Source organism: Echinops telfairi, unplaced genomic scaffold (assembly GCF_000313985.2).
Source record: "Echinops telfairi isolate 266 unplaced genomic scaffold, ASM31398v2 ScPeMD7_7469;HRSCAF=8507_0, whole genome shotgun sequence".
Classification (NCBI taxonomy): Eukaryota; Metazoa; Chordata; class Mammalia; order Afrosoricida; family Tenrecidae; genus Echinops; species Echinops telfairi.
Genome location: NW_022111372.1, coordinates 35,242,718 through 35,266,880, shown reverse-complemented (window position 1 = coordinate 35,266,880; position 24,163 = coordinate 35,242,718). Strand labels below are relative to the sequence as shown.

General features: G+C 50.2%; 1 protein-coding gene across 2 annotated transcripts in view; it reads left to right on the top strand.

Annotated features, from left to right (window-relative positions):
• C2CD2 (C2 calcium dependent domain containing 2) overlaps positions 1-24,163 on the top strand; it is a 78,539-nt gene that overhangs the window by 42,635 nt on the left and 11,741 nt on the right. For both annotated transcript variants that reach the window (XM_013005367.2, XM_045284935.1), the window contains exons 6-13: positions 2,140-2,263; positions 4,006-4,114; positions 8,580-8,644; positions 11,936-12,060; positions 13,319-13,493; positions 14,477-14,578; positions 20,767-20,894; positions 22,495-22,816. In XM_013005367.2, the coding sequence (XP_012860821.1) occupies positions 2,140-2,263; positions 4,006-4,114; positions 8,580-8,644; positions 11,936-12,060; positions 13,319-13,493; positions 14,477-14,578; positions 20,767-20,894; positions 22,495-22,816 (1,150 nt within the window). The remainder of the gene's footprint in view (positions 1-2,139; positions 2,264-4,005; positions 4,115-8,579; positions 8,645-11,935; positions 12,061-13,318; positions 13,494-14,476; positions 14,579-20,766; positions 20,895-22,494; positions 22,817-24,163) is intronic.

The window sequence follows — 24,163 nt, the reverse complement described above, 5'->3', positions numbered from 1 at the left end:
AGCCACCTCCTCCAGCCACCCTCCCGAGAACCAGGGAGCCTCCTTATTTATTGCTAACCCCGCATCATATTACTTTAGGGGGATACATCACAGCATCATGCATCACAGAGAAGGGCGGTACAATTCATCTTGAGCAGGTTTGATCATTCTGGTGTCTCATACAATAAAGCAGGCAATTACTATCCTAGGAGGCATGCAAGCCCCCTGATAGCAGATAACAACCTACGTCATAGAGAGGGGTTGTAACATAGACAATACAAGCAATAGGAGGGGGATGACCTAGGGGTGAATGTGCAATAGTAAGAGGAGGAAATAGGGGGGCATGTGTGGCAAGATAGTAGCCTAAGCTTAGTCATCTTAGAATGGTCCCAGGCTTGCCTATGGGCACTGCTTCGAGGGAACAATAACAGAAAGGAATGGGCCCTATTTGTTGTGGGATAAGCAGTGGTGTCTGCTTGATCTAGACAGCTGATACCTCTCAGTGAGAATGATTCCCAATCCATTCTTGATGGTTGATGTTAAGGAGAATAACCTCTGACCTATTTTCGCTGCCTAATGAACAGTCATTCTCAAGCTAAGTCTGGCATATATTTTGGGGCAACAACTTAAGAGAAATCCTTCTGTTCCCCACAGAGTGGGTGGCCTTTTCGCATGGATACTGGGCAGGCTGTTAGGGGCTCAGGCCGCGCTGCAGGGTCAGGCTCCTGGAGCTAGACAGGGTGTCTGCAGCCACCCTTCCGTCCTGCTGTCCTGACAGCTCACTTCACACCAGCGGTTCCTGAACAGTTCTGAAAAGGAGAATACATTTGAATGCCAACACCAGCGAGACTTTACAAAGTCGGGGTTGGTTGTTAGAATAATAAAAGAACTGAGACTACCGTAGACTCCATAACACTGCGACACACTGGCATGCCGTGCCAACACGTAGCCAGTGGAAGAAATTGTTTCTCCTCCATGCAGGCGTGTGGACCCGGAGTCTGCAGTGCTCTTGAGACTGGGCTTCAGGGGCTCTGTAAGGACTTCCTGCCCCCACCCCTCCCTCCAGCCCCCTCAGCTCACAGTTGGGAACCCCAACCTCAGAACCGTGTTTCCCAAAGGAGTTGTGAGCGCTACAGGATAGGCTAGCACTCTGCCCCAAAGAGCACTCTGAGGTCAAGTCCACTCCTGGAGGCCTTCCCTGGAACATTCAGCTTCTGGGACTCCTAAACACTGTCACCGGGGAGCCCCCCTAAAGGAAATTCAGAGCCTTGAGCCTTGAACCATGGAAGCTCGTTTGCTGGTTGGAAGGTGGGGTGCTTCCTATTGGAAATGCCTCAGTGCTCACTTGAAGACCCCCCAAGAGAACGATGCTGCTCACAATGGTGCCTGCTCTTCTTTCCCAGATGGCCCTCTGCCGTTTCCCCCAGGCAACTCCGGCCTTTGTTTGGAGGAGGGGCATGAGTGGGCCTGCAGGACCCTGGTCCTTTGCCTCCAGCTGCTGGGCAGAGGGCACCTGCAGCCTGGAGAATGTGTCCTGGTTCCCTTACGGTCAGTTAGTGAGGACTTGCTCCCAGCATGCACTCGCAGGGAGAACCTCTGTAAGAAGCAGGTGTGGTGAGCCTGGTTCATGTGCAACCTTTCTTCCACCTCCCCCCAAGCCAGGTGGTGAAAGTGGTTCATGGACTTGGCTGCTGACTGAAAGGGCTGGAGGTTGGACTTCACCTAGGATAGCAGTTCTCAACCTGTGGGTCACGACCCCTTTGGGGGGATCGAATGACCCTGTCACAGGGGTCGCCCGATTCATAACAATAGCAAAATGACAGTGATGACGTAGCAATGAAAATAATGTTATGGTTGTGGGGTCACCACAACATGAGGCACTGTATTCAAGGGTTGCGGCATGAGGAAGGTTGAGAACCACTGCCCTAGGGGCACCTGGAAAGAAAGCCTGGTCAACTGCAGAAAGTCAGCCCCGGGGTCCCTCAGGAGCTCAGCTCCATCCTGACAGACCTGGTGACTTGCCAGCCACTAATGCTGGTGCTTCCCATGCCAAGGGGAGGGTCCTGCCTACTGCTTTCCAGAGGACCCCTCCCCACAAGTCTGGTGACTCCCTCTGCAACCCTCACTCATCCCCACCGGTGTCTGCATTTCTCTTTGCAGACCTTACAGCGCCCTCACGCTGCTTCTCAGGAGTCCTGCCCTCCCAAACCACCCCGGGCGCACGAGCTGAAACTGCTGGTGAAGAACATCCGGGCCTCATTGCTCGGTGACACTGGTGCCGCAGGTAGTGGTTGATGCTGCAGCTTGGCGGGTGGGTCTCTGCACGGGGTGGCGGTGATGTCTGGGTGCTGTGCAGCCTTGGTTGTTCCTATAGCCCCATGAAGACAGGTGAGGGGGGCCCGAGAGAAGAAAGACAATCCTTGGCGAGCTTGTCCTGTCGTCTTGCGTGTGACACACAGAGGCACATTAACATCCCTGCCAGACATGCTGCCCCTGCTTTGCCTAGAAATTGAGGCCCCCGTTGATCGGCTGGGTGTCAGGACAGTCACCAGGTCACCAGGGGCCTTTGGCACTGTGAGACCCGTGGTTGCTATTGGGGTAAGGATGGGTAGTGGGGGCAGACTCCCTCTTCCCAGTGGTTCTGAATTCTTGTTGAGACTCAGAAGGGGTATAGCCTGAGGAGGGTGATGTCGTTCCAGTCTGATTCATTTTTCCATGCATGAGGAGTCGTCATCATCATTTTTGTCTACCAGGAGAGGATGCCAGGGGCTATTTATTTGCAAGGAATTCCATTTCCTACTTCAAGCAGGACAGAGAGGTTTATGTTGCTGCTGGATGTGGCGGGGTCACGTCAACTCCCCGTGGCCCTGTGTCACATAGTTCGACACGGGACCCGTGGGGCTGTGGGCAGGAGCAGATGGCTGGGCCTCTCTCTCACAAAGTCACTAGGTCGGTTCCAGCCACCAGCTTTGGGTGAGCAGTGGAGCCCTTAACTATTCATGCCACCAAAGCGCCTTAGAAATATAGATAGGTCATAGTGAACAGCTGACACGCTTTAAGGCTCCATGGTAACCGGAGAGGGAGCCCTAGAGTCAGGTGGCTGAGACGGAAGGCCCAGCTCCTCCAGGTCCTGTTACCTCTGCCAGCATGTCCCCTGTCAGGGTCCAAGTCTCCCCTGTGAGATAATTGGGCAGGTTACGTTGGATCATGTGTGTCGAATACTTCACACTGCTTGGTGCATGGGCAACCAAGGCTTTGTGTCATAAGACAAAAACGTGGCTCACTGGTGAAATGACCCCTCTCTGGATCCCATACCCTAAAAAAGAGGTTTGGCTGAGCTGGAGCAGGTATAGATTTGAAACAGAGGCCTGGCCTTTGAGTCAGTTTTGACTTACAGTGACCCTGTATCTGTCAGAGTAAATCTATGTGCTATAAGGTTTTTAGTGGCTGATTTGGGGGAGGTGGTTTGCCAGGTATTTCTTCCAAGGTGTGCCTCTCAATAGCCTCGAATGGCCAACCTTTCTGTTAGGAGCCAAGTGCACCAATTGTCCCATCCAGGGTTGTCTGGTGTAAATACACCAGGGAAATGAGTTCCCTATGAGCCATACCTCAGTTTAGGAGCCATCCCAGAACCTTAAAACAAGTCCGTTTGTTGACAAGCAAGTCCTGGTCCTCTGCCCTGAAACTGGGGTGTGCCTCTGCTTTAGGGGATGGGCCTGGGGAGAGAGGGCATGGGTCCTCTCTAGCACGGAGGCTGTACTTGCAGCCAGTGTCCACAGTGAGGAGCAAGGACGCCTGTGGTCAGCCCCAGATTGATGCCATCAAGTGTCGGCAAGGGTTCTTCAGCCCCAACTGAAGGTGGACCTCTGGGAAACTAAGTGGAAGAGGGGAGAAAAAAGGAACCTTCCCGTGTGGGCAAGCCAGGACCTGAGCCTTCAAGTTCAACTTTTCTTTCTATGTTACAAAAAAACCCAACCAATGCGTTAGGGCAGTTAGACCAAGACCATGCCCCTTGTCTGATTGTAGGCCCCACCAGCCCCGTGTGCACAGCCCAGCTCAACCAGCCCGTTCAGAGGTTCTCCAGCTCCCCGGCGAAAACTGCTACTGACCTCACTTGGGAAGAAGAGTTCACCTTGTGAGTACAGCCTGCGATACGGTGGCTCGGGTTCCCACTGCACACCTCCCCTGACTGCCAAGCCCCGGGCTCCTTTTACACCACCGTGTTTACACCAGAAACCCAGCCAAGCCGAGGGCTAGATCGTAAGCGTGGAGGCAGCTATAAGTCAGAGGTGGCTTGCTCTTCTTCCTTTCATTGCGGGAAAAGTCACACCCAATCCCGTGGCATTAGGACCTTCACGGTGTTACAGAACTATCCCCGCTCCCTCGTTGCAAGTGCTCATTCCCCGAGTCCTCTTGTGCTGCCGGGGCAGAAATGCCCTGGCGGGTGCCTTTCACCACCAGAAGTTCATGTTCTCACAGGTTAGGGAAAGGCTGGACATCTGAATCCAGGGTGCTGGCTCGAGGGGACACTTATTCCTTCTGTTGGAACTGGGGGAAGGTCCTCGCCTCTGCTGAGCTTCTACGTCTGGGCCATCTTCCCGTGGTCTGGCCTCGCTCTCCCCTGATCTCTGCTTCTCTGGCTTGCTTGTTTAGCCTCTGCAAAATCCCCAAAGAGATGGACTCACAACACAGTAATCCTGACCGATTAATCACAACAAAGCCAGCCCATTCCCAAATGGCATTATAACCGCAGGATTTGCAACACGTATTTTGATGGGACACGAGTCAATCGATTACAAACACCCTGTGACCATCACACAGTCACTCCCTGTTTGCCCTCCACCCCACCCCACCCCACCCCAGTCGCAGCCCCTGGCAACCACTAATCTGCTTTCTATCGCAAAGGATTACTCTGGTTATTTCATACAAAAGGAATCACACCATGTGACCTTTTGTATCTGACTTCTTTCACTGAGCATAATGTTTTGGAGGCTCCTCCACATAGCGGCATGCATCACGGGAGGAAAACATGGCAGTCTTCTGGGAAGATTTGCAGCCTTGGCAACCCTGTGGGCGAAGTCCTGCTCTTTCCCGTCGGGTTTCTCAATGTCAGAATCCACGCAACGGCGGCGGCGGGCGGTTCAGAACATCATCACTTTTAATGGCTGAATAATATTCCTGTGTCTGGACTAGGCTACATTTTGCTTGTGCCGTCAACCATTGACGGGCATTTAGGTTGTTTCCACCTTTAAGGACGTGTGACTAATTGTGCCGAGCAATTGTGAAGGGGCATTAGTTTGCATTCCTGTCGTCAATTCCTTCCACGGAAGAAAGATGGGGCTTTCAACTCCCATACAGAGTTACCATCTCGGAAACCCCCAGGGGCAGCTCTACCCTGACCCTGTCTTAGGAGCTTGCTGTGGGGCAGCATCAACTCGACGGCGGAGAGTGTGGGGTTTGGGGCTTATGCACCAAACACCAAATCAGGGGCCAGCAAGTCAATTCTGAGTCATGGCAGCCCCCTTGGGTGCAGAGTAGAATGTCCTGGGGGGCTTTCAAGAATGTCACCTTTGGAAACAGATCCCCAGGTGTTTCTTCCAAGGCACCTCTAGGTGAGTTCATAGCCACACCCTGACATCACTGTGCCACCCCGGGCCTCTCCTGGAGTGGACTGGCTCGGTCTGATGGTCATTTGGTGTCTGACTTGCTGAGCGACTGTTTCTCTCAGAGTGTGCTCCGCTGCAATTGTTCCATTGTACATTTCCACCAGCACTGGCCGAGGGCTCGCGTTTCTCTCGGTCTTGCTCAACATTTGCTATTTCCCATTTGTTTTGTGTGCTTTGTATGGCAGCTATTCTAAACAAAACAACAACCACAACAACTCACTGACAAGTCCTTTATGACTCGTAGTGACCTTATAGGTTAGAGTGGACCCACCCTTTGGGCTTGGGAAGCTGTCAGTCTTTATGGGAGCAGAGAAACCTTATTTTTATTCTGTGGAGGGGGTGGTGAGCTGTCCCAAGGAGGTGTGCAGTAGTACATGATTGTGGTACAGATTTGTGTCTCCATAACGACAAAGTTGTGAAGCATCTTTTCTCGTATCCATCGGTCATTTGTGTATCTTCTTTGAAGAAATACACACTCAAGTCCATTGCCCATTTTAAAAATTTGACTTGGGTTTCTTTCTCAAAGTGGTTTTCGGCGTTGGTGTCTTCCTTGCCGACGCTGCCCCATGGCCTGTAGGGTAAGGTGACCAGAGACCCGCTTTTGGTGGGACAATCCCGATTTTTAACAATTTTTCCCACATCCCGCAGCATTTTTAAAAAGTCCCGATTTTTGGAAGGAATGCACGATAAGCTAGGGTACACAGTTTTCGGCTGCCATGTGGCTGTTTTGCCAGGATATGAGTTTTATCAATGGTGTCCCACTTTACCAGTGTTAAAATCTGGTCACCTTACTGTAGTGGTTTTAGCAAGAGAGGACTGCTGTTGGGGTTCCCAATGGCCATGAAGACACACTGCCACCCAGAGCAGAAGGAAATGGTTGATGGCAACATCTGACACAGGGAGAGGAGAAGAGGAAAGATAAAGTTCACCTACGAATAGTGAGGGCAGGATTCTAAATCAAAGAGCATTGCATTGAACCCAGTAGTACGTTAAAAATAATGTACCAAGACCAGTTTGATACATTGTAGGCACTTAAGTATTTATTGTCTCTGTAGACCAAAGGGGAAAATAATCGTATCATATCTGTCTATGACACATATTCTCTGACATGCAATGCTCATACCTAATCTTGATGTTTTTGATTCCAATACAATGCATAGCCACTTCTTTAATAAGACAAAAAAGTAAAAGAAAAAAGAAATAACATGCAAATACTAAAAGAACAGGTAAAACTGATCATTACTCGAAGATGATATTGTTGCCTATCTGGACTACTCTAGAGTGGTGGTTCTCAACCTTCCTAATGCCGTGACCCTTTCATACAGTGCCTCATGTTGTGGTGACCCTCCCACTTTACCACTGTCGTTTTCCTATGGCGATGAATCGGACACCCTCTGTGAAAGAGTCGTTCGACCCCCCAAAGGGATTGCGACCCACAGGTCGAGAACCACTGCTCTAGAAAATAAGCTAAAATTATTAAGGATAAAAAGTGCAGGATAGAAATAAGTAATATTAGAAAAACTAACAGAAATAATAATTCAGAATGTGACTGACTATAAAAATAGGGAAATCAATCACTTTCTAATGCTTAAAAAATAAACATTAGAAGAAGTAATGGAAGAAAATGTCATGTGTGTGTAAAAAAGTTTTATAAATTATTTATAAACTTCGGAAAGCTCAGTGGACATGTCCATCGAAGACTGACAAAACTTCTGAACTGGACATACCAAAACATTAACAATAAATGCCAAAAAGTTCCCGAAAAATGTTCGGTCCTAGAAATTGTTAGCAAGGCCAACTTAAAAGAAACAATTTGTTATCTTACAAATTCTTAAAGAATTAGATAATGGCTCATAGATAGGTGAATAGGAATAGCCATTTTGGAGAGTGACCCCATGTTTAAAAATCTCTAACCTGTGGTGTGTGTGTGTGTCTCCTTTGGCGAGGACAATTTCTTAAGGAATTAATCACACAACATACAAAGATACATATATGAGGAAAATTAAATCAGGTTGTTTGCGATTGTGAAACGTTAGAAATAACCAGCCCATTATTAAGGTTAGATAAAATGTCACAGGACCAGAGGGTTGTATCAGCTGGCCCTTGGGGATGATGTTGCTCTGTACGTACAGACATGAGAGGATGCGCATGATACCATAAGTTAAATAAATTTGGGGAAATTACAAAAGAGAAGAGCGGTATCTTCCATTTCTTTTATTCTGCAGTTTCTAGTGCAGTAGTTATCTAGCCGCATTTGGCTCTTTAAAGTTAAAGCCATAAAAAGTGAACAAAATTAATTGCGTTCTCGCATTACATTGAGTGCTTAGCAGCTATACGTGGCTAGTGGCTTATGTGTCTGCCCCCCCCCCCCCCTAAGCCCACTTCCATGGAATCACTCCGCCTCTTAGTGACCATGTGGACGATGTCCAAGACTGTAACACTTTCCAGGAGCAGCCCCCTCATTTTATTTACTGTGGAGGGGCCAGGGAGATTGAACCTTGTGGTTGGTAGCCCAATACTTGTTCACCGGCACCTGTACAAACTGTACGGCTACTGAACAAACCAAAGCCAGACTCACTGCCATCGAGTCCGTTGGGTTCCCTCTCGTCCAGGACCGGGCACACGGAGCACATCTCATCATTGCAGAGAGTTCCGGAAGGCTAGTCACTGAACCGTGGATCGGGATAGTTCCTAGGTGGGAGGTTGCGGGTACTCTACGTCCATGGATCGGGATAGTTCCTAGGTGGGAGGTTGCGGGTACTCTACGTCCATGGATCGGGATAGTTCCTAGGTGGGAGGTTGCGGGTACTCTACGTCCTTGGTTATGTTTCATAGAATGATGATGGCTGTGAGCTCCTGTCTGATAATCAGAAAGAACACTGTTTTGAAAACACTGGACTGCTTAGTGTTCACAGTGTTGCTTCTTTTCCACAGTGAATTGAATGCCAAGTCCAGGGAGTTACAGCTGCTGCTTTCAGAGGAGAGAGGAGCCTCAGAAGGTGGGTGCTGAGCAGGGGGCGTGGCCCGGGGAGGTGGGACAGTCCCCTGGACTCAGGCTTGGAGATGTGGGGAAAGTGGGGGGGCCCCTTCTTTCAACCACTCTGGGTTCTCAGGAGGGATTGTTGGGTGCAGAGCCCATTTCAGTTGTTTTGTTAACAAGGCCACACCTGGTGGGAAGGGACAGGCTCCACTGGCTGTTCCTGGTGAAATGAGCCATCGGGGCTACAAGGAGACACATCTTCTCGAGACAGGAAAGCAACCATTAAGAGGTGACATCATTCAGAGGAGGTGGACATTGGCGGTGCCCTCAAGTTGGTTCTGACCCCCGTGTCATGTGCAGAGTAGAAAAGGCTGTGACCTCTTAGAAGGAGATCGCCAGGCCTCTCTTCCGAGGTGCCTCTGGGCGAATGCAAACCATTAACTTTTCAATAATTAGTACAGTGCTTAATTGTTTGTACCACCAAGAGATTCATGAAACCATTTCATTTTATCTCAATGGGGTGGGGTCTTTATTAGTCTGGGTACTTTGGAGAAACAAATCCATAGCAACTCATGTATAAGAGAGAGTTTTATGTAAAGAAAATGTGCATCACGAAAACATCCCAACCCAATGCTGCCCAAGCCCACAAGTCCAACATTAACCCATTAACCGAACACCAGTCCACAAAGTCCTCCACCTCACAAAACAGAGGCAATGATGCCAACGGCAGGAGGAAAGCTGAGTCAGTGAACGAAGAAGCATCTCAGCACTAGCAGGGGTCTCCACATGGCTGCTCCAGCACCCAGGGCTGCATCGGGATAGATCCATGCGGCTTCTCCTTGGGGATGTCTTGTAGGAAATCAATCTTGCAAGCGGAAGCAGGGAACTGCTAAGGCAGCTGCATCCTGGTGCAACCATCACAAAATAAGAGACCTGAGAACTAGAAAGGCGAGGCTCACCACCCATTTATTCCTCCGCCTTTCAATTAGCCCCACATGTGATTATCGGCCGGGCTGGCACAATTAACTAACTCAATCCACCCCTTGCCAACCTGGCACCTGTATATAATTCTTAGCTTCACAATTGCAATTAACACCTATACCATAATCCTGTGAATTTTTTCCCCTACCTATGAAAGTTTGTAAGCCAACACTTCATGCCTTTATCTCCCCCAATTTTGGGTATCCAATTTAGGGTCCCAGCTCTGAAATGATAATTCCATTATCATCCAAAGTTAAACCCACTGCCAAGAAGGCCATTCCGACTCATACCCTCGCTATGTAGGGTTTCTGATGCAGTAAATCTTTACAGAAGCAGGCAGCCTCATCTTTCTCCTGCAGCTCCATTGGTGTGTTTGAACCAATGACCTTGCAGTTTTCAGTCCAACACCACCAAAAACAAAGCAAACACACCACCACCCAGGTTCTCCAACTCACAGGGCCCTTAGGAGACACAGCAGAACTGCCCCTGTGGGTTTCCAAGACTATACATCCTTCTGGGAGCAGAAAGCCCTTCCTTCTTTGTCCCCTGGCGTGACTGCTGCTGCAGCCTCCCGGTTAGCAGCCCATTGCTTGACCCAGTGCGGCACCAGGGCTCTGACAGCACCCCCTGGAGAAATTAAAAAACAAAAAGTAGTCTGGAAAACCAATGATTTCTGTTTCTTGTGATTGGCCAGATTTTTTTTGTGAGGCCATTTCCTTGATTCTCTGGCTCCAGTTTACTGTCATGAGCCAGGAGCTGACATTCCAGAAGGGTTGGGGGCTGAGCAGAGCAGTTCCTGGCCTCGCTCCTGCAGGCTCCGGCAAGATTCCATCCGAGTGCAGACGGATGGGACCAGCAGAAGTTCAAATTCAAAAAAATAGAAATCATTCTTCCCTGGAACTGTTGGTCTGATAGAATCCTTAAACCTTCTACCAGAAATATCACCAGAAGTCATTTTAAAACTAATTCATCGGGAGGGAGAGAAAAAAAATGAACTGATACCAAAGGCTCAACTAAAAAGAAAATGTTTTGAAAAGGATGATGGCAACATATGTATAAATGTGCTTGACGCAATGGATGGATGGATGGGTTGTGATAAGAGCTGTAAAATCATTTTTTAAATTTATTTTTTTAAAAAACCTAAACAATAATTTAGATTCAGTAGTGAAGAGGAAGGGGGAAAAGTCTGCCTTTAGCATTACGCTCTTTGAAGAATGATCTGGGATCAAATAGATCATGACAATTTGAAAGACTGGCTAGAGATGTAGCAGTGAGTTTATGTTCAGAGACGAGGGTGAGGTGTCCCTCAGTTGTACATGGAGAAGCTGTTGGATTGGGGGGTGTGGCTGTGCATGCAAGTAGTCACAACAACACTAACAAAATTAGTGTTCAGGAGGTCAAAGAATAATTCAAAACTTACCAGAAGTTGTGTAAACAACCTCATAATCCTGACCCAGACTCAACAGTTTTTGACCTTTTGCCCTGGTTTCTTGATCATCTCCACTTCCCCTCTCTCTCCTTCTCTGCTTGTACACACACGTATGCATACACACACGTAACACGCACACACACACATATATTTAAACCACTTGAAGATCAGTTGTATCCATTTGGGTGGTGCAAGCAGGTGACGACGGCTTGGTTACTCACCAAAAGGGTAACGGTTTGGGAACACCCGGAGGGTCCTCGGCATAAAGTCCTGGTGATCCAGCCAACCCGACGGCAAGCGGTTTGGGTTCTTGGTTTTGCATCCGTCATGGCTCTTCGCCTTTAAATTCCTTATTACATGCGTCCTCCAAAGGGCGTGCCCTCTGGCGGGTCCACAGTACAGTAGTCAGCTTCTTGAACGGATGACCCCCTTTTTCACCCAATCCACTGCCGGGTTTCTGTTTTTTTCTCGGGTGCCCCGCCATGTCCTTCAGGGCAGTTGTTTCCGCTCTGGCTTAGGTTAGGGTGTGGCCTGTAACCCTCTCCTCTCTTTAGCCTCCTTTCAAAACTCACTGCCCTCCCACCGATTCTGACTCAGAGGGACCCTGTAGAGCAGGGTAGACCTGTCCCTGTGAGTTCCCGAGACTGCCACTCTTTACAGGAGTAGAAAGCCCCATCTTGCTCCCTAGGAGCGGCTGGAGGCCTGAGGATTGCAGCCACTTGACCCGCAGCTTCTTGCCTTCTGTTCCGATACCGGAGTTTTAAACCTATCAGGAAACATGTGCCGCTAAGGCTCGCAGGACCCACCTCAGGAGTTCCATCCCGGTTGTCCCTGCTCCTTGGGTCCCTTCTCCCTCACGGATTCTTAATGCTGCTCTGGGCTTGTCTCCTGTCTCCTCAGGTGTGTGTGCGACGACGGTGATTCCCTTAGATTTATTTAAGAAGCAGCCGTCAGGACCTCAGAGCTTCACCTTGACTGGCGGGTCCTCCGTGGGCGGCCCGGTGGTGGGCTCCGTCACTGTGGAGGTACGGCTGGCGTTATGGCCAGGGGTCAGCTGAGTCACTACAGACAAGGGACATCTTCATTGACGTCTGTGCCTGATTCCTGTTCTTGCTGCCCCGTGACATTTCCAAGAGGAGAAAAGTCACTCCGGTCCCCGTGGCTGGACTTGGACAGAACAAGTTCTATGCCCCTTCCCCACCCATCTGCTCTGACATCATCTCATCATGCCGTTTCACTGGGCGCCAACCCGAAATGCCGTGCATTTGTACGTGCATCTCCAGGGTGTGTGCTCCTCATTCTGCGCGGAGCGTCCATGGTTGCGTTTGAGCCACGTCACCCTCTATCCGGTCTGGGGGGATCTGGGCATATTGAAAAGGGGCCGTGACAGGGCCTCTGTTGCTCAGTGCTCCCACAGCGCTGAGAAACAATGGGTTTTCTCCACGTCCAAGAGTGGAGACTGTGGCTCCAGGGGGTCGTCCTTCCTTGTCCGTTTCAGCGCGTGGGGGCTGACAGTCTGCCTGTGCATCGGGCTCAGTATGGAGGGAGTGTCTGTCTCCTCCCCTCCCACCCTTGGGTGTCTCTGGCTCTGATCTGTTTAGAACTCAGAAGAGATGAGGTGGAGAGCCTTGCCTACTTAGCTGTGATCTAATGAACCCAACAGAGAAAACGCTTTCTTTCCAAACAGGATTGTTTCCACTAGTGGAGTGGTAAGGAGGCCAACGCCTATTGGGGGAGGTGGGGAGGGGCAGGGACACACAATTCAATGTGTGTGGTCACTGTTGGCGTTAAGTGTCATGGAGTCCGTTCTGACGCCTCGTGACCTGTGTACGGCAATGGGAGCACGCACGGCTCGCTCCTGCACTGTCCTCATGGCTGTTCGTGTGCTGAGCCCGGTGTTGCAGCCACAGTGTCCACCCGTCTCCTGGAAGGTCCTCTTCATTTTGACGGACCCTCGCTAGCCTATAGGTTCCCAAACTTATTTGGCCAACTACCCCGTTTTCAGACAAAAAGATTACTCAACACCCCCCTGGCAAAGAAACCCGTTTGTACTATGGTCCATAATCAGGCTCAGGTGCTGGGATCTGTTTTTACAGTGCCCCCTGGATTGTTCCAGTGCTACCCACCCCCACCCCCACCCCCAGGGGGGTCTAGCACTCACTTTGGGAAACGATGCTCTATCCTATTGAAGAAGGACCTTCGATCTGTAACAGACATCAAGTCAAGTAATTTGGTAAGGAAGCCGGGGTTTGATGCAGCATAAGTAACAAGCTTTCTCTGCAGTTTTCTTATGTAGAACCCGGAGAGCCGAAGCCCTGGCCAGTCCCTGCCCCCGTTCCTGCTGCCAAGGTCGAGAAAGACCGTACAGTGATGCCCTGTGGGACTGTGGTCACCACCGTGACTGCCGTGAAAACCAAGCCTCGCTTTGACGTGGGGAGGGCGTCCCCGCTGAGCCCTGGTGAGAGCCGTGTGCATGCATGCGTGTGCTTTGCTGCAAACATCGAGTCCGTATGCTGCAGTACTGTGGATTCCTAAGAAAATATCGTGCCAGGCTTCACAGGAGTAGAATACCTCATCCTTCCCCTGGGAAACTGGCTGTGGGTTTCAAACTACTGACCGTGGGGTGCGCTGCCCCCTGCGTAACCAGCAGGCATTGCTAATGTCAGCAGTTTTGCCAGCGATGTAGAATGGAGAACACGGTTGAGGAAAGGAATTGATAGGAGCATAGGCCAGCTCTGAGCTGCAGTGCCTGAACTGTTGACTTGTGCAAGTTCAACTCAAGTGACTGGACACTGGTGACACAAACAAGGAGGATTGGTGACGGCAGATCTTCCGGTAATACGCATTCACAGGAGCAGAGCCACGCCCCGCCAGGTTAATGCACGTGAAACCAACAAACAGATCCACTGCCATTGGGTTGATTCGGAGTCAGAGTGACCCGACAGGGACAGAGTAGAGCCGCTGCCCAGGGTTTCCGAAGCCGTCAACCTTTGCAGGAGCAGACTCTCATCCAACTCAGTGGGTCTGAGCAGCTGAGTGTCGTGCAGGTTGCTGTCGCCAGCACCAGGGGGGCTGATGTCTGTATAAGCGGATGGTTGTTACGCTTGTCTAGTGTGTCTTGTGTAAGTATTGCGCAATACTGTTGTTTTCCTCTCAATAGATCCCCTTGGCACGGGTCTTGAATGCAAAGTAGGAAATGAAATTTCGGCTTAATTACAATTTAGACTTGGGCTCTGTTTTTGACCCTAATAAAGATACGACCGCTACTAACAGTAATAATAATACTAGACTAAGAAGGCCCGTTTCGGAAGTCTCAGGGTTGGCCATTGCCTTTACCACGGGCTGAGCCAACAGCGAAATAAGAAGCAGTCTTGCTTTCCTGCGACCGTGGATTCAGATAACGTTTGGGGTGCCGTGTGTAACTGGGGCCTTTGCTCGCAGAGTCGCCCGTGAAAGTGAAAGTGATTGAAAAGGACATCTCGGTCCAAGCCATCGCCTGCCACAGTGCCCCCGTCAGTAAGACCTTCTCCTCCTCCGACACAGGTAACAACAAGAGCACTTGCCTGCTCTACCTGCTGAACGCCTGCCAAGCTATTCACATGGCTATGGCCCTTTGGGAATTTAGAAATGTGTTTTGGGGTCTTGTGTTGTCTTAATGAGTGAAGAAGTAGAAGTAGCCGACTTATGTCAATGACTAGAGTGGTATCAACTTCCCCTCTTCCGTTCTGGGACACATGTTAACAAAGTAAATGCAATAATCTAACTGTTTGGTACAGTTATGGACACAGTAACAAGATCAGTGGTTGCCAGGTGTTTAGGGAGAGGGAGGGAGGGGAGGAATGAACAGGTGGAGCACAGGGTATTTTTAGGGCCCTGAAGTGATTCTGCGAGTCCCTGCCATGGTGGACGCATGACAGTGTGCATTTGTCATAGCCCGTAGGTCCGATCACACCATGACCTCTAGTTAACATTCATGCTATGAAACCAGCAGTGCTCGTGATATGTAATCAGAGAGCACTTTGTTTTTGTCTCACCTGTCTCTCACTGTTTCTTTAAACCTGTTCCATAGGAAAAACGTTTTTTCCTTAGCCCTCCAAATATGAGCATCATGTTTTTTGAGGGTCGCTTTAAGGGAGTCAACACCGCTTCAAAAGACGTCTTATTGTTTGTTTAAAACACCAGCTCAACCTAAGTCTGGTCATTGGGCATGCTCCCTGGCCCCTGCCCCCGGCCCATGACAGGGAGATTTCAAACAGGCAGGGGACACTGGGGCAGCTTCTTCCTGGCTCCTCTCTGTGCATACTCAGCCCTGTCCCTGGCCTTGGCGCAGTCAGGGAAGGAGGCTGTCGGGAGTTCTTATTGGACGAGTGGTGTCTCTTGACTTGACTGAAGTGGACAGCAGACCTTGGAAAGTTTCATTGTTCTGTGGATACTGCCCAGCTGGGGGCTCCCCGCCCCAATTTCATGGCCACAGGCACTGGTCTGCTGGCTGTTCCCGGTGCCCTTTCCTCAGCTCCTGTCCCCGGAAGTCTACACTCCACCTCATGCACTTTCTTCACCTGCTAGAAGACCCCGAATTTAAGTACATGAAGAAATTTTCACTATTGGCTGTCAGTTGTCAGTAGGTCCTGTGCACCGTGACTCTCCTTACAACCAAATGAAACGACAGCTGGCTGCAGCACCCTCAGTTATTGCTGTGCTTATTTAAAAAGTCGTGGGGCCAATCCATCTCCTTGAGGTCTTCTTCCAAGGAGCGCCCTCTGCTGATAGGATGTCCAAAGTCCACGAAACAAAGTCTCCTCATCCTCCCTTCGAAGGAGCCTTCTGGCTGTGTACTGGCAGGCAGTCCATGGGACTTCCCTTGTTCTTGGCCAGCACTGTCAGTCAAGGGCATCCGTTCTCTTGTCTTCTTAGCCCAGCTGTGACATGCCTATGAGTGAAAGTGAAAACGCCATGGCTCAGGGCAGGTGCAAGTGACACCCTTGCTATTTAACACTTTAAAGAGGGTTCATGCAGCAGATTCACCCAGTGCAGTGCATCATTCGCTTTCTTGACTGCTTTCCTGAACACTGAGTGGGTCCAAGTAATTTGAAACGTCAATCTTGTTGCTGTTTATCACGATGTTGTCTACTGGTCCAGTTGTGAGGATTTCTGCAGTGTATACTGAGAGCTCTCATCTTTGTTCATTGGGAAGTGCTTCAGGTCATCTTGTCTTCCAACAAGCAAGGTTGTGTCACCTGCATATGTCAGGCTGCGGCTGCTGCTGCTGAGCGGCTCTTGAATCCTGATTCCACTTTCACTTTCAGAGAGTCCAGTTTCCTGGCTTGTTTGCTCGGGATAGGGATTGTGTAAGTACGGTGAAAAGGTACAAGCCTACCGCACACTTTCCCTGATTTCCACCCATGCAGGAGTTCCTGGTTCCCTTTCAAAAGCTGCTTTTTTGTCTCGTTCGGGTTCAGCATGAGCACACCGACATGCTCTGGAATCCCCACTCTTCGAGATACTGTCCAGTTTGTTATGATCCACAGAGTAAATGCCTTTGCATACTTCATGAAACACAGACATCTCTCTCTGTGTAGTCTCTGTTTGCAGCCAAGAGCCATCTGATGGCAGCAATATTTCTCATTCCTTATCTTCTTCTGATTCTGACTTGAATTTGTAGCATCGCCCTGTTGATGTACTGCCGCACCTGTGTTTGGAATTGGCTTCCGCAGATGTTCACTTGTGCTATTCCTGATACATGTAATGATGTGTTGTGACTGATGCCGTTGACGCTTTCAGCATTCTTTGGAATGGGCACAGGTGGGACTCTCTTTTAGTAGGTCGGCCAGGTAGTTAGCTGTCTTCCAAATTTCTTGGCATAGATGAGTGAGGGCTTACATTATTGCATTCAAAATTTGTTTTAATGGATATTGTGAATTTGATTTCAGCAAATGGCTTCAGTGGGGCTGGATCGTCTTCCTTTAATACCATTGGCTCTTGATCATATGCTACCTCTTGAAATAGTTGAATGTTAACCAATTCTTCTTTGAACATTGGCTTGGTATATTTCTATAATCTGTTTTTGATGCTTGCTGCATCACTCAGTATTTTGCCCAGACGTCGCTTCAGTATTTCAAATTTGAGGTTTGAATTTTTTTTCTTCAGTTCTTTCAGCTTGAGATAATCCGAAGAAGGCTCCAGGTATTTTCACATCTCATTATAATGCTTGGCTGTATCTTCTGGGGCTGCCTGTTGAAAATTTCTATTGAGTTATTTTACTTCATAATTCTTCCATTTGCTTTACCTATTTTACATTCAAAAGGTTTCAGAATCTCTTCTGACATACACTTTGGTCTTTTCTTTCTTTCCTGTCTTTTTAATGACCTTTTATTACTCTATTCATGTATCATGTTCTTTTTTTTTAAAAAATCATTTTATTGGGGGTTCTTAGCACAACGCATCCATGCATCCATGGTGTCAAGCACATTTGATGTACAATGCTCTTGATGGCCCCTCCAGCTCATCTGGTAGCGTTCAGTGCTTCATACCTATTCTCGAGGTGGTCTCTAAGTTCAGGACATTGATGCTCAGTCAATGTCCCTTGGTCCTTGTGGACTTACTTGTTTTCATTTTCTTAAACTTCAACCTGAGCTTGCGTACAAACAATTGTCGATTGTTGTGGTTGATGTTGAGCTTCTCCATTGTCTTGTCTCATAGATGCAGTGAATTTTTATATTCTCTATCTGGTGAGGTCTGTGCGTATTGTTGCTGTGGATGCTGTTGAGGAAAGGGAGGGGTCTAGTTTAATTTCTGTCACCAAGCCTGTATTTTTCAACTATAGATCCTTCCTTGTTTTCATCCTTTGCATTCCAATTGCCAATAATTATCGATGCCTCTTGATTGCAAGTTTTAATTAATTTCAGATGGAACATGTTGGTAGAGTTCTTCAATTTCTTCATCACTAGCTTTAGTGGTTGGTGACTAATTTTGAATAATAGTTCATATTAACTGGTATTCCTGGTAAGCATGTAGATCAGACAATATTGCACATCAACATAAATCTCAAAATGTTCTTTTTGATGTTGGATGCATTTGTCATTCCTGGAAGAGCAAATTATACAATTGTCCAAGTCAAAATGATTAATGCCAGTCTATTTCAGCTTACTTGTACCTAAGGTATCAATATTTATCCATTCCATTGATGACAAATTGCAATTTTCCTAGCCTGATAATTCATGCCTTCCACATTCTAATTAGTAATGGATATTTGCAGCTGTTTCTTTTCATTTTGAGTTGTACCCCCACAGCAGGTGATTCCAAAAGTTTTGCTCCATCCACATCGTTGAGGTATACTCTGTGTCGACATGTCACTTCCCCCCCAGACATATTCTGGGTGTCTTACAACCTGAGGGGCGCATCTTTCATGTTCCTTTGATGGACAGCCTATTCCTTCTTTCTGGTCTGTTCTTAGTCTGGAAGCTCTGCTGATACCTGGTTGCCATGGGTGACTAGTGTTTGAAATACCAGTGGCATAAGAGTCCAGCATCATAGTAACACACAAGCCACCAGACAAGCGTTGGTCATGTGTCACTAAGAAATTGCAAATCAAAACCATACCACAACACGCTCCATTAGAAAGGCTGCAGCCGACAACACTGAGCGCGTCACATGCTGGTGAAGATGGGGAGCAACAGGAGCTCTTGCTCGTGGGTGGTGGGAGTGAAAGTGGGAAAACCACTTTGGAAAACAAATTTGGAAATGCCCTGAAAAGCCACATACCATCTTTTCGTATGACCCAGCAATGGCGCTCCTAGGTATTTACCCAAATGAGTTGCAAACCTTTATCTGTCGAAAAACCTGCACGTATATGTCTATAGCCGCTTTTCTCATAATTTACTCATCATCGTCAAAACCTGAATGAACCAAGATGTCCTTCAAGATGAACTGTGGCATATGCGTCTAGTGGAATGTGACCCTGTCATAAACACGGGGTACCTTAAAGGCGTTTTGCTAACTGAAAGGAAAACACAAGAACCCAGCTCACCGCCCTCAAGTCAACGCTGACTCGCATGGACACCCCCGTGGGTTTCTGAGACTAACTTTTCTAGGGAGTAGAACGCCCAGTCTTTCTCCCGAGGAGCCGCTGGTGATTTTGAACTGCCGCCTATGGGCTCGCAGCCCAACACCTAACCACCGCACCAAAGAGCCATTCTCAAAAGAAGAGCTGCTGCTTGGTGCCCACCACGAGACATTGTGGACAAGGCAGGACCACAGCAGCCGTGAAAAGCTCAGGGTCCCCCGGCTCCTTGGGAAGAGGAGGGTTGAGTAAGTGGAGCATTTTCGGGGCCTTGAAACCAGCCTGGATGATACTGTCATGGGGGACACGCGACAGCTTGGTTTGTGTCAACCCTCAGGACCATTTGACACAAATGGCGATCCCTCATGTCAACCATGGGCCCGGTGACAGTGCATTGGGAGGGATTCCTCGCTGTACAGACTTACCACAAGAACACAGCACGCCTGGTGTGCAGAATGGGGAGGTGGTATAGGGACCTGTCTGTACAGAGTTCCTGAGAAAATTGTATGTAAATCTAAAACTGCTCTCCAAAATATGAAGTGCATTAAAGCGTGCTGGGCCGACTGTGCTGTGTGCGCCTCCTGGGTCCCGTGGACCCCGGAGTCGGCTCTCCGTCTACCCTCCACTGTGCACTTGGGCTGTGGCAGCTCTCTCAGCCAACCTGGCACCATGACCAGCAGCTCAGAAGACACAGGGAAGCCCCAGCTGTGGCCTCAGGAGGCGGCACTGCCCGCACCTCTGCTTGGAGGCACAGGGGGCTTTTTTTTTGTATTTTTTTAGCACAGGCGTTCCCAGGGAAGCCTCCCCAAAGCCATTCTCTTTGCACTTCTCTGTATTCACCACGTGTCTGTGGCCAAGCACTTCCAGGCCCCTGGTTCTCACACGCACGCCCTGGAAACGTGGCCTCTCCTGTCCTCATGATTTGACTAGAAAACGGCGGGGCGGGAAGATGGCTTTTAACAACTTGTTGCAGTTCAGGCCCGTGTCACTGCCCATTTCATTTGGGCAGCGGAGTAGTGTTCCAAGCAGCAGCTCCATGCCCAACCCCAGGCTGGGCATCATGGCTCAGCTGCCCCCATTGGCTGCTAGGCACACTCCCTCCCCTCCATCTGTAAAATGGAGATTTAGAGGAAAACACCCACCTCACAGGGTTTGTGGGATGGAGCAATGCACTGGAAGCGCTTTGACTAGTGTCCGGGACATATTAAGCATTTATTTTTTAATTTTTAATCACCTTGGGAAGGGAAAAAGATAAGTCCCTTGCCTTTCAAAGTTGAAGCACACCTAACACATTGGAGGTGTTGTTTCTCTGGCTTTTCCCTCCCCGTCTTGGTGTATCATATGAAACGCATGCATGTCAAGGGTGCCCTATCACCGAGTGTCATGGACACACAGGACATAGAGCAGGATTCGGCAAACTAGCCCACCGCCTGCTTTGGCAAGTCGAGCTTGGCTGCCTTGCGCACGCCTCTGGCTGCTGTCATGTCACAAAGGCAGGGCTGAGGAGCCTCTGTGACCGAGCCCAGGCCACCCGATGCCTAAACTGCTCCCTGGCCTCTCCCAGACAATGCTTCCCCGACACCGACGCTGGACCATTTCCACCACCGCTGGAAGTGCCCACGGGGGTTCCCAGTGTTTGCTCATGGGCTCAGTACTCTCTTCTCTCTGGCAGAGTTGCTGGTGTTGAACGGTTCCGATCCGGTGGCAGAAGTTGCCATCCGACAGCTCAGCGAATCTTCGAAACTGAAGCTCAAGTCCCCTCGGAAGAAAAGCACCATCATTATCTCCGGGATTTCCAAGGTACAGGCGAGGTGGCCCGAGACGGGGGTGGGTTCTCGGGACTGACCCGCGTCTTCCCCCTTGATGGGCTCCAGTCCAAGTGCTCGGTCACTCTCCCGAAAGTCGCATTGACAGCAGGACAAAGGCTGTCCTTCACCCGGCAAGGGGCTGCTGCCTGGAGCCGCACTTACACGCAGCCTGTCCTGTGGGTGAGGGCCACCGGAGCGGTTCTGCCCAGAGAGGCTGCAGTAGTAGAGAGGGGCATGAGTCATTTGCAGAGAAGTGACTGAACCAGAAAGAAACTTGTGGCGCAGCCCTCCCCGTTAGCACCCAACCTCCACCCTGTGGCGGGAGACGGGCACGACACTCCACATTGCCAGAGCGTCGCTTTACTTTGGGGGGCGGCGGTGGACATGAAGGTTTATTGCTTTTGTAAGTGGAGAGAAACAAGGGCTGCTTTGAAGCCCAGTCCCTTCCCCTCTCCTGCCCTGTGCCCAGAGTGATAGTGGGTAGGAGCCTAGCTCAGGTGGCAGCCAGGCACCCCCAAGGGAAGCCGCCTGGCTGTTTGTTGACATTTCAAAATGAACAGGTGCAGGAGTGTGGGGCGAGATTTTGATTTGGAGCGAGAGGGACTGAGGAGGAAGAAGGGCTTTGCACTCAGAGGTGGATTAGATGTTGAAAGGCTAGCTGGCGCACCGAAGGGCAGTTGGAGAGTAAAGCTAGTGACTCCCTGGGTGCACTTCCACTCGTGGCCAGCAGGGGGCGGGGCGATGATCCCTGGGAAGATCCCTGCCCTTTGGTTTAGTTTCCCGAGGCCTAGTAGCTACATGAGCCATCCTGGTGGCACATGGGTTAGCGCTCTGCTGCTAACTGAAATATTGACAGTCCTGGCCCACGTCCGTCCGACTCCATGGGGGGAAAGATCTGGAAAGCCTGTGGGGCAGTTCTCCTCGGTGCAAAGCTGACTCCACTGCAACACAGCAAGCTGGAGTCTGTGGGTGGTACCAACGGTTGATAGGCTCACTGCTAATGAACTGCCAGGCCGGCAGTTCAAGTCCAGGCGATCTACTTCCCGGAGCACAGATCTACCCTGACGCATGGGCTCCTGGGGGCGCCGAAGAGTTGGAGCCGACTGAATGGCAAGTGCCACTTGTCCCTCCATCACGGTTTTGATTGGTTTCATTTTGTTAGGAACTTAAGGATCTCGACATTTAATGTATTGGGTCTGTGGTTGTGGGGTGGACTAGAGAAACAAATTCATAAACACACACGTATGTATAAGAAAGAGCTTTCTATACAAGAGCAATTGACTATTGAGAAAACACCCCAGCCCAGTCCAGATCAAGTCCATAAGTCCGATAGTAGCCCATCTGTCCAATGCCAATGGTGGACCCTGTGTGTGTCCGAGTGGAATGGAGCCCAGCAGGGTGGTTTGTGGCTGGCCTTGGGACTCAAACGGGAATCCAACCTCCACCCTCTGGGTTAGGAGCTGAGTGTGGTAACTGTGTGTGTCGCTCCCTGGATACGGAGCTGCCCTTCTAGGGAGGTCCGGGGAACGGCTGGTTAGACTCACACTATGAATGGTGCTGCTAGTGGCCTCACCCCTGCCCTCCTCCCACAGACCTCCTTGTCTCAGGACAGCGAAGCCACCCTGATGCTGGACTATGCCGCCTCCATGGACTGCGAGCATCCGGAGGAGGCCCCATCCCATCCAGGGGACGCCATCGCCACCACCCCTACCCCCACCCTGCTCGAGGAAGACCCACCTGCCCAGGCCCCGCTCGCCCATGAGCCCCAGGAGAACGAACTTGACTCCTGGGACTTAGAGAAGGAGTCCAAGGACGCAGGGTGGGGTGGCCACGACCTGCTGGACCCAGATGGGGACGAGCTGTCGGAAAGTTCTCTGACCGCCTCAGAGCCGGGTGCCTCCAAAAAGCACAAAGGTACCTTCCCGCGCTGCATGCTTGGCACCTGCATGCTCAGGCCCCTGTCCACACTGTCTTTTAGCTCTGGTCACCTGTTGCTTTTCCCTGTTCCCTAGAAACACCCTCCCACCCTCCCCTCCATACCAAACACCCTGTGCTGAACGAGGGAGCCCACGTAGAGCCTGGGGTGCTGGACTGGTCTGCCCCTGGAGTGGCAGCATATTCAGAATCTCCCCTGAATGGGAGGCCTCGGTCCTTCCTTGACCTTTGGGGGCTGGCTCGTGTTTCCCCCAACATTGATTTTAGCTGCTGTGGACTTGATGCTGACTCTCAGCAGCCCCGCGTGACAGAGTAGAACTCTTCGGAGCATTTTCTAGGCTCTTCTGTGTATGGGGGCAGATGAGCAGGTGCATGGCTTTGAACCACCAACCTTCATTTAGCAGCCAAGTGTCTACCTGTGGTGCCACCAGCTGTTTCTGCTTCTCACAGCCTCCAAGTCAGTTCTGACTCACAACGACCCTACACAACAGAGTAGAACTGCCCCTGTGGGTCTCGAGACAGTAACTCCTGATGGGAACAGAAAGCCTAGTCTCCCTCCCAAGGAGCAGCTGGGGTTTTCAAACTGCTGACCTTGCGGCTTGCAGCCCAACTCGTAACCGCTGTGCCACCAGGGTTCCAACCATTTTCTGCCTAGAGGTGCCCTTTCCTCTGACTCCCCAGGCCCCACCCAGGACTAGATCTAGTCAAGGCCTTTAGAGGGCATCATCCTATATGGGAGTCCCTGGGTGGTGCAAATGTGAATGCAGTGGACTGCCGACCAGAAAAGGTTGCAGGTTCGAGTCTACCCAGGGGCACCTCGGAAGAAAGGCCTGGTGTCTTGCTTCCCCGAGACCAGCCATTGAAAACCCCGTGGAGCCCAGCTTTACTATGATGCTCATGCTGTCACCAGGAAGCGGGTGGGGACTTTGATCCCCTGAGAATTGGCACCGAACCAGAGTCAGAGTACAGTTTCACAGGATCCCTGGGTGGTTCTTGTTGAAATCTTGTGGAAATACAAGTTCTCCCTCAGTACATCTGGGGTAGAAGTGTAGATCCTCAGCAGAGGGTGGGAGGGGACTGCAGCCCTGGTTGGAGTCACCTTGAGCAATCTGGTGGCTGGCTCATCGTAGGCGAAGAGCAGAGCAGAGGAGAGGAGTGGGTTTCTCTCGCCGCAGCACCTGCTGCTCCCTCCATGGTGCCTCTCTGCCTCCCTGTCCCTCTGAACACCAAGCACCGCCTCACGGTGGATCATCCTAAGGGGGCTGTTAGCCAGTCCCCAGCAGAACCCATCGATCACCGTAGTGTGTATCAGCAATGAGGTGATCC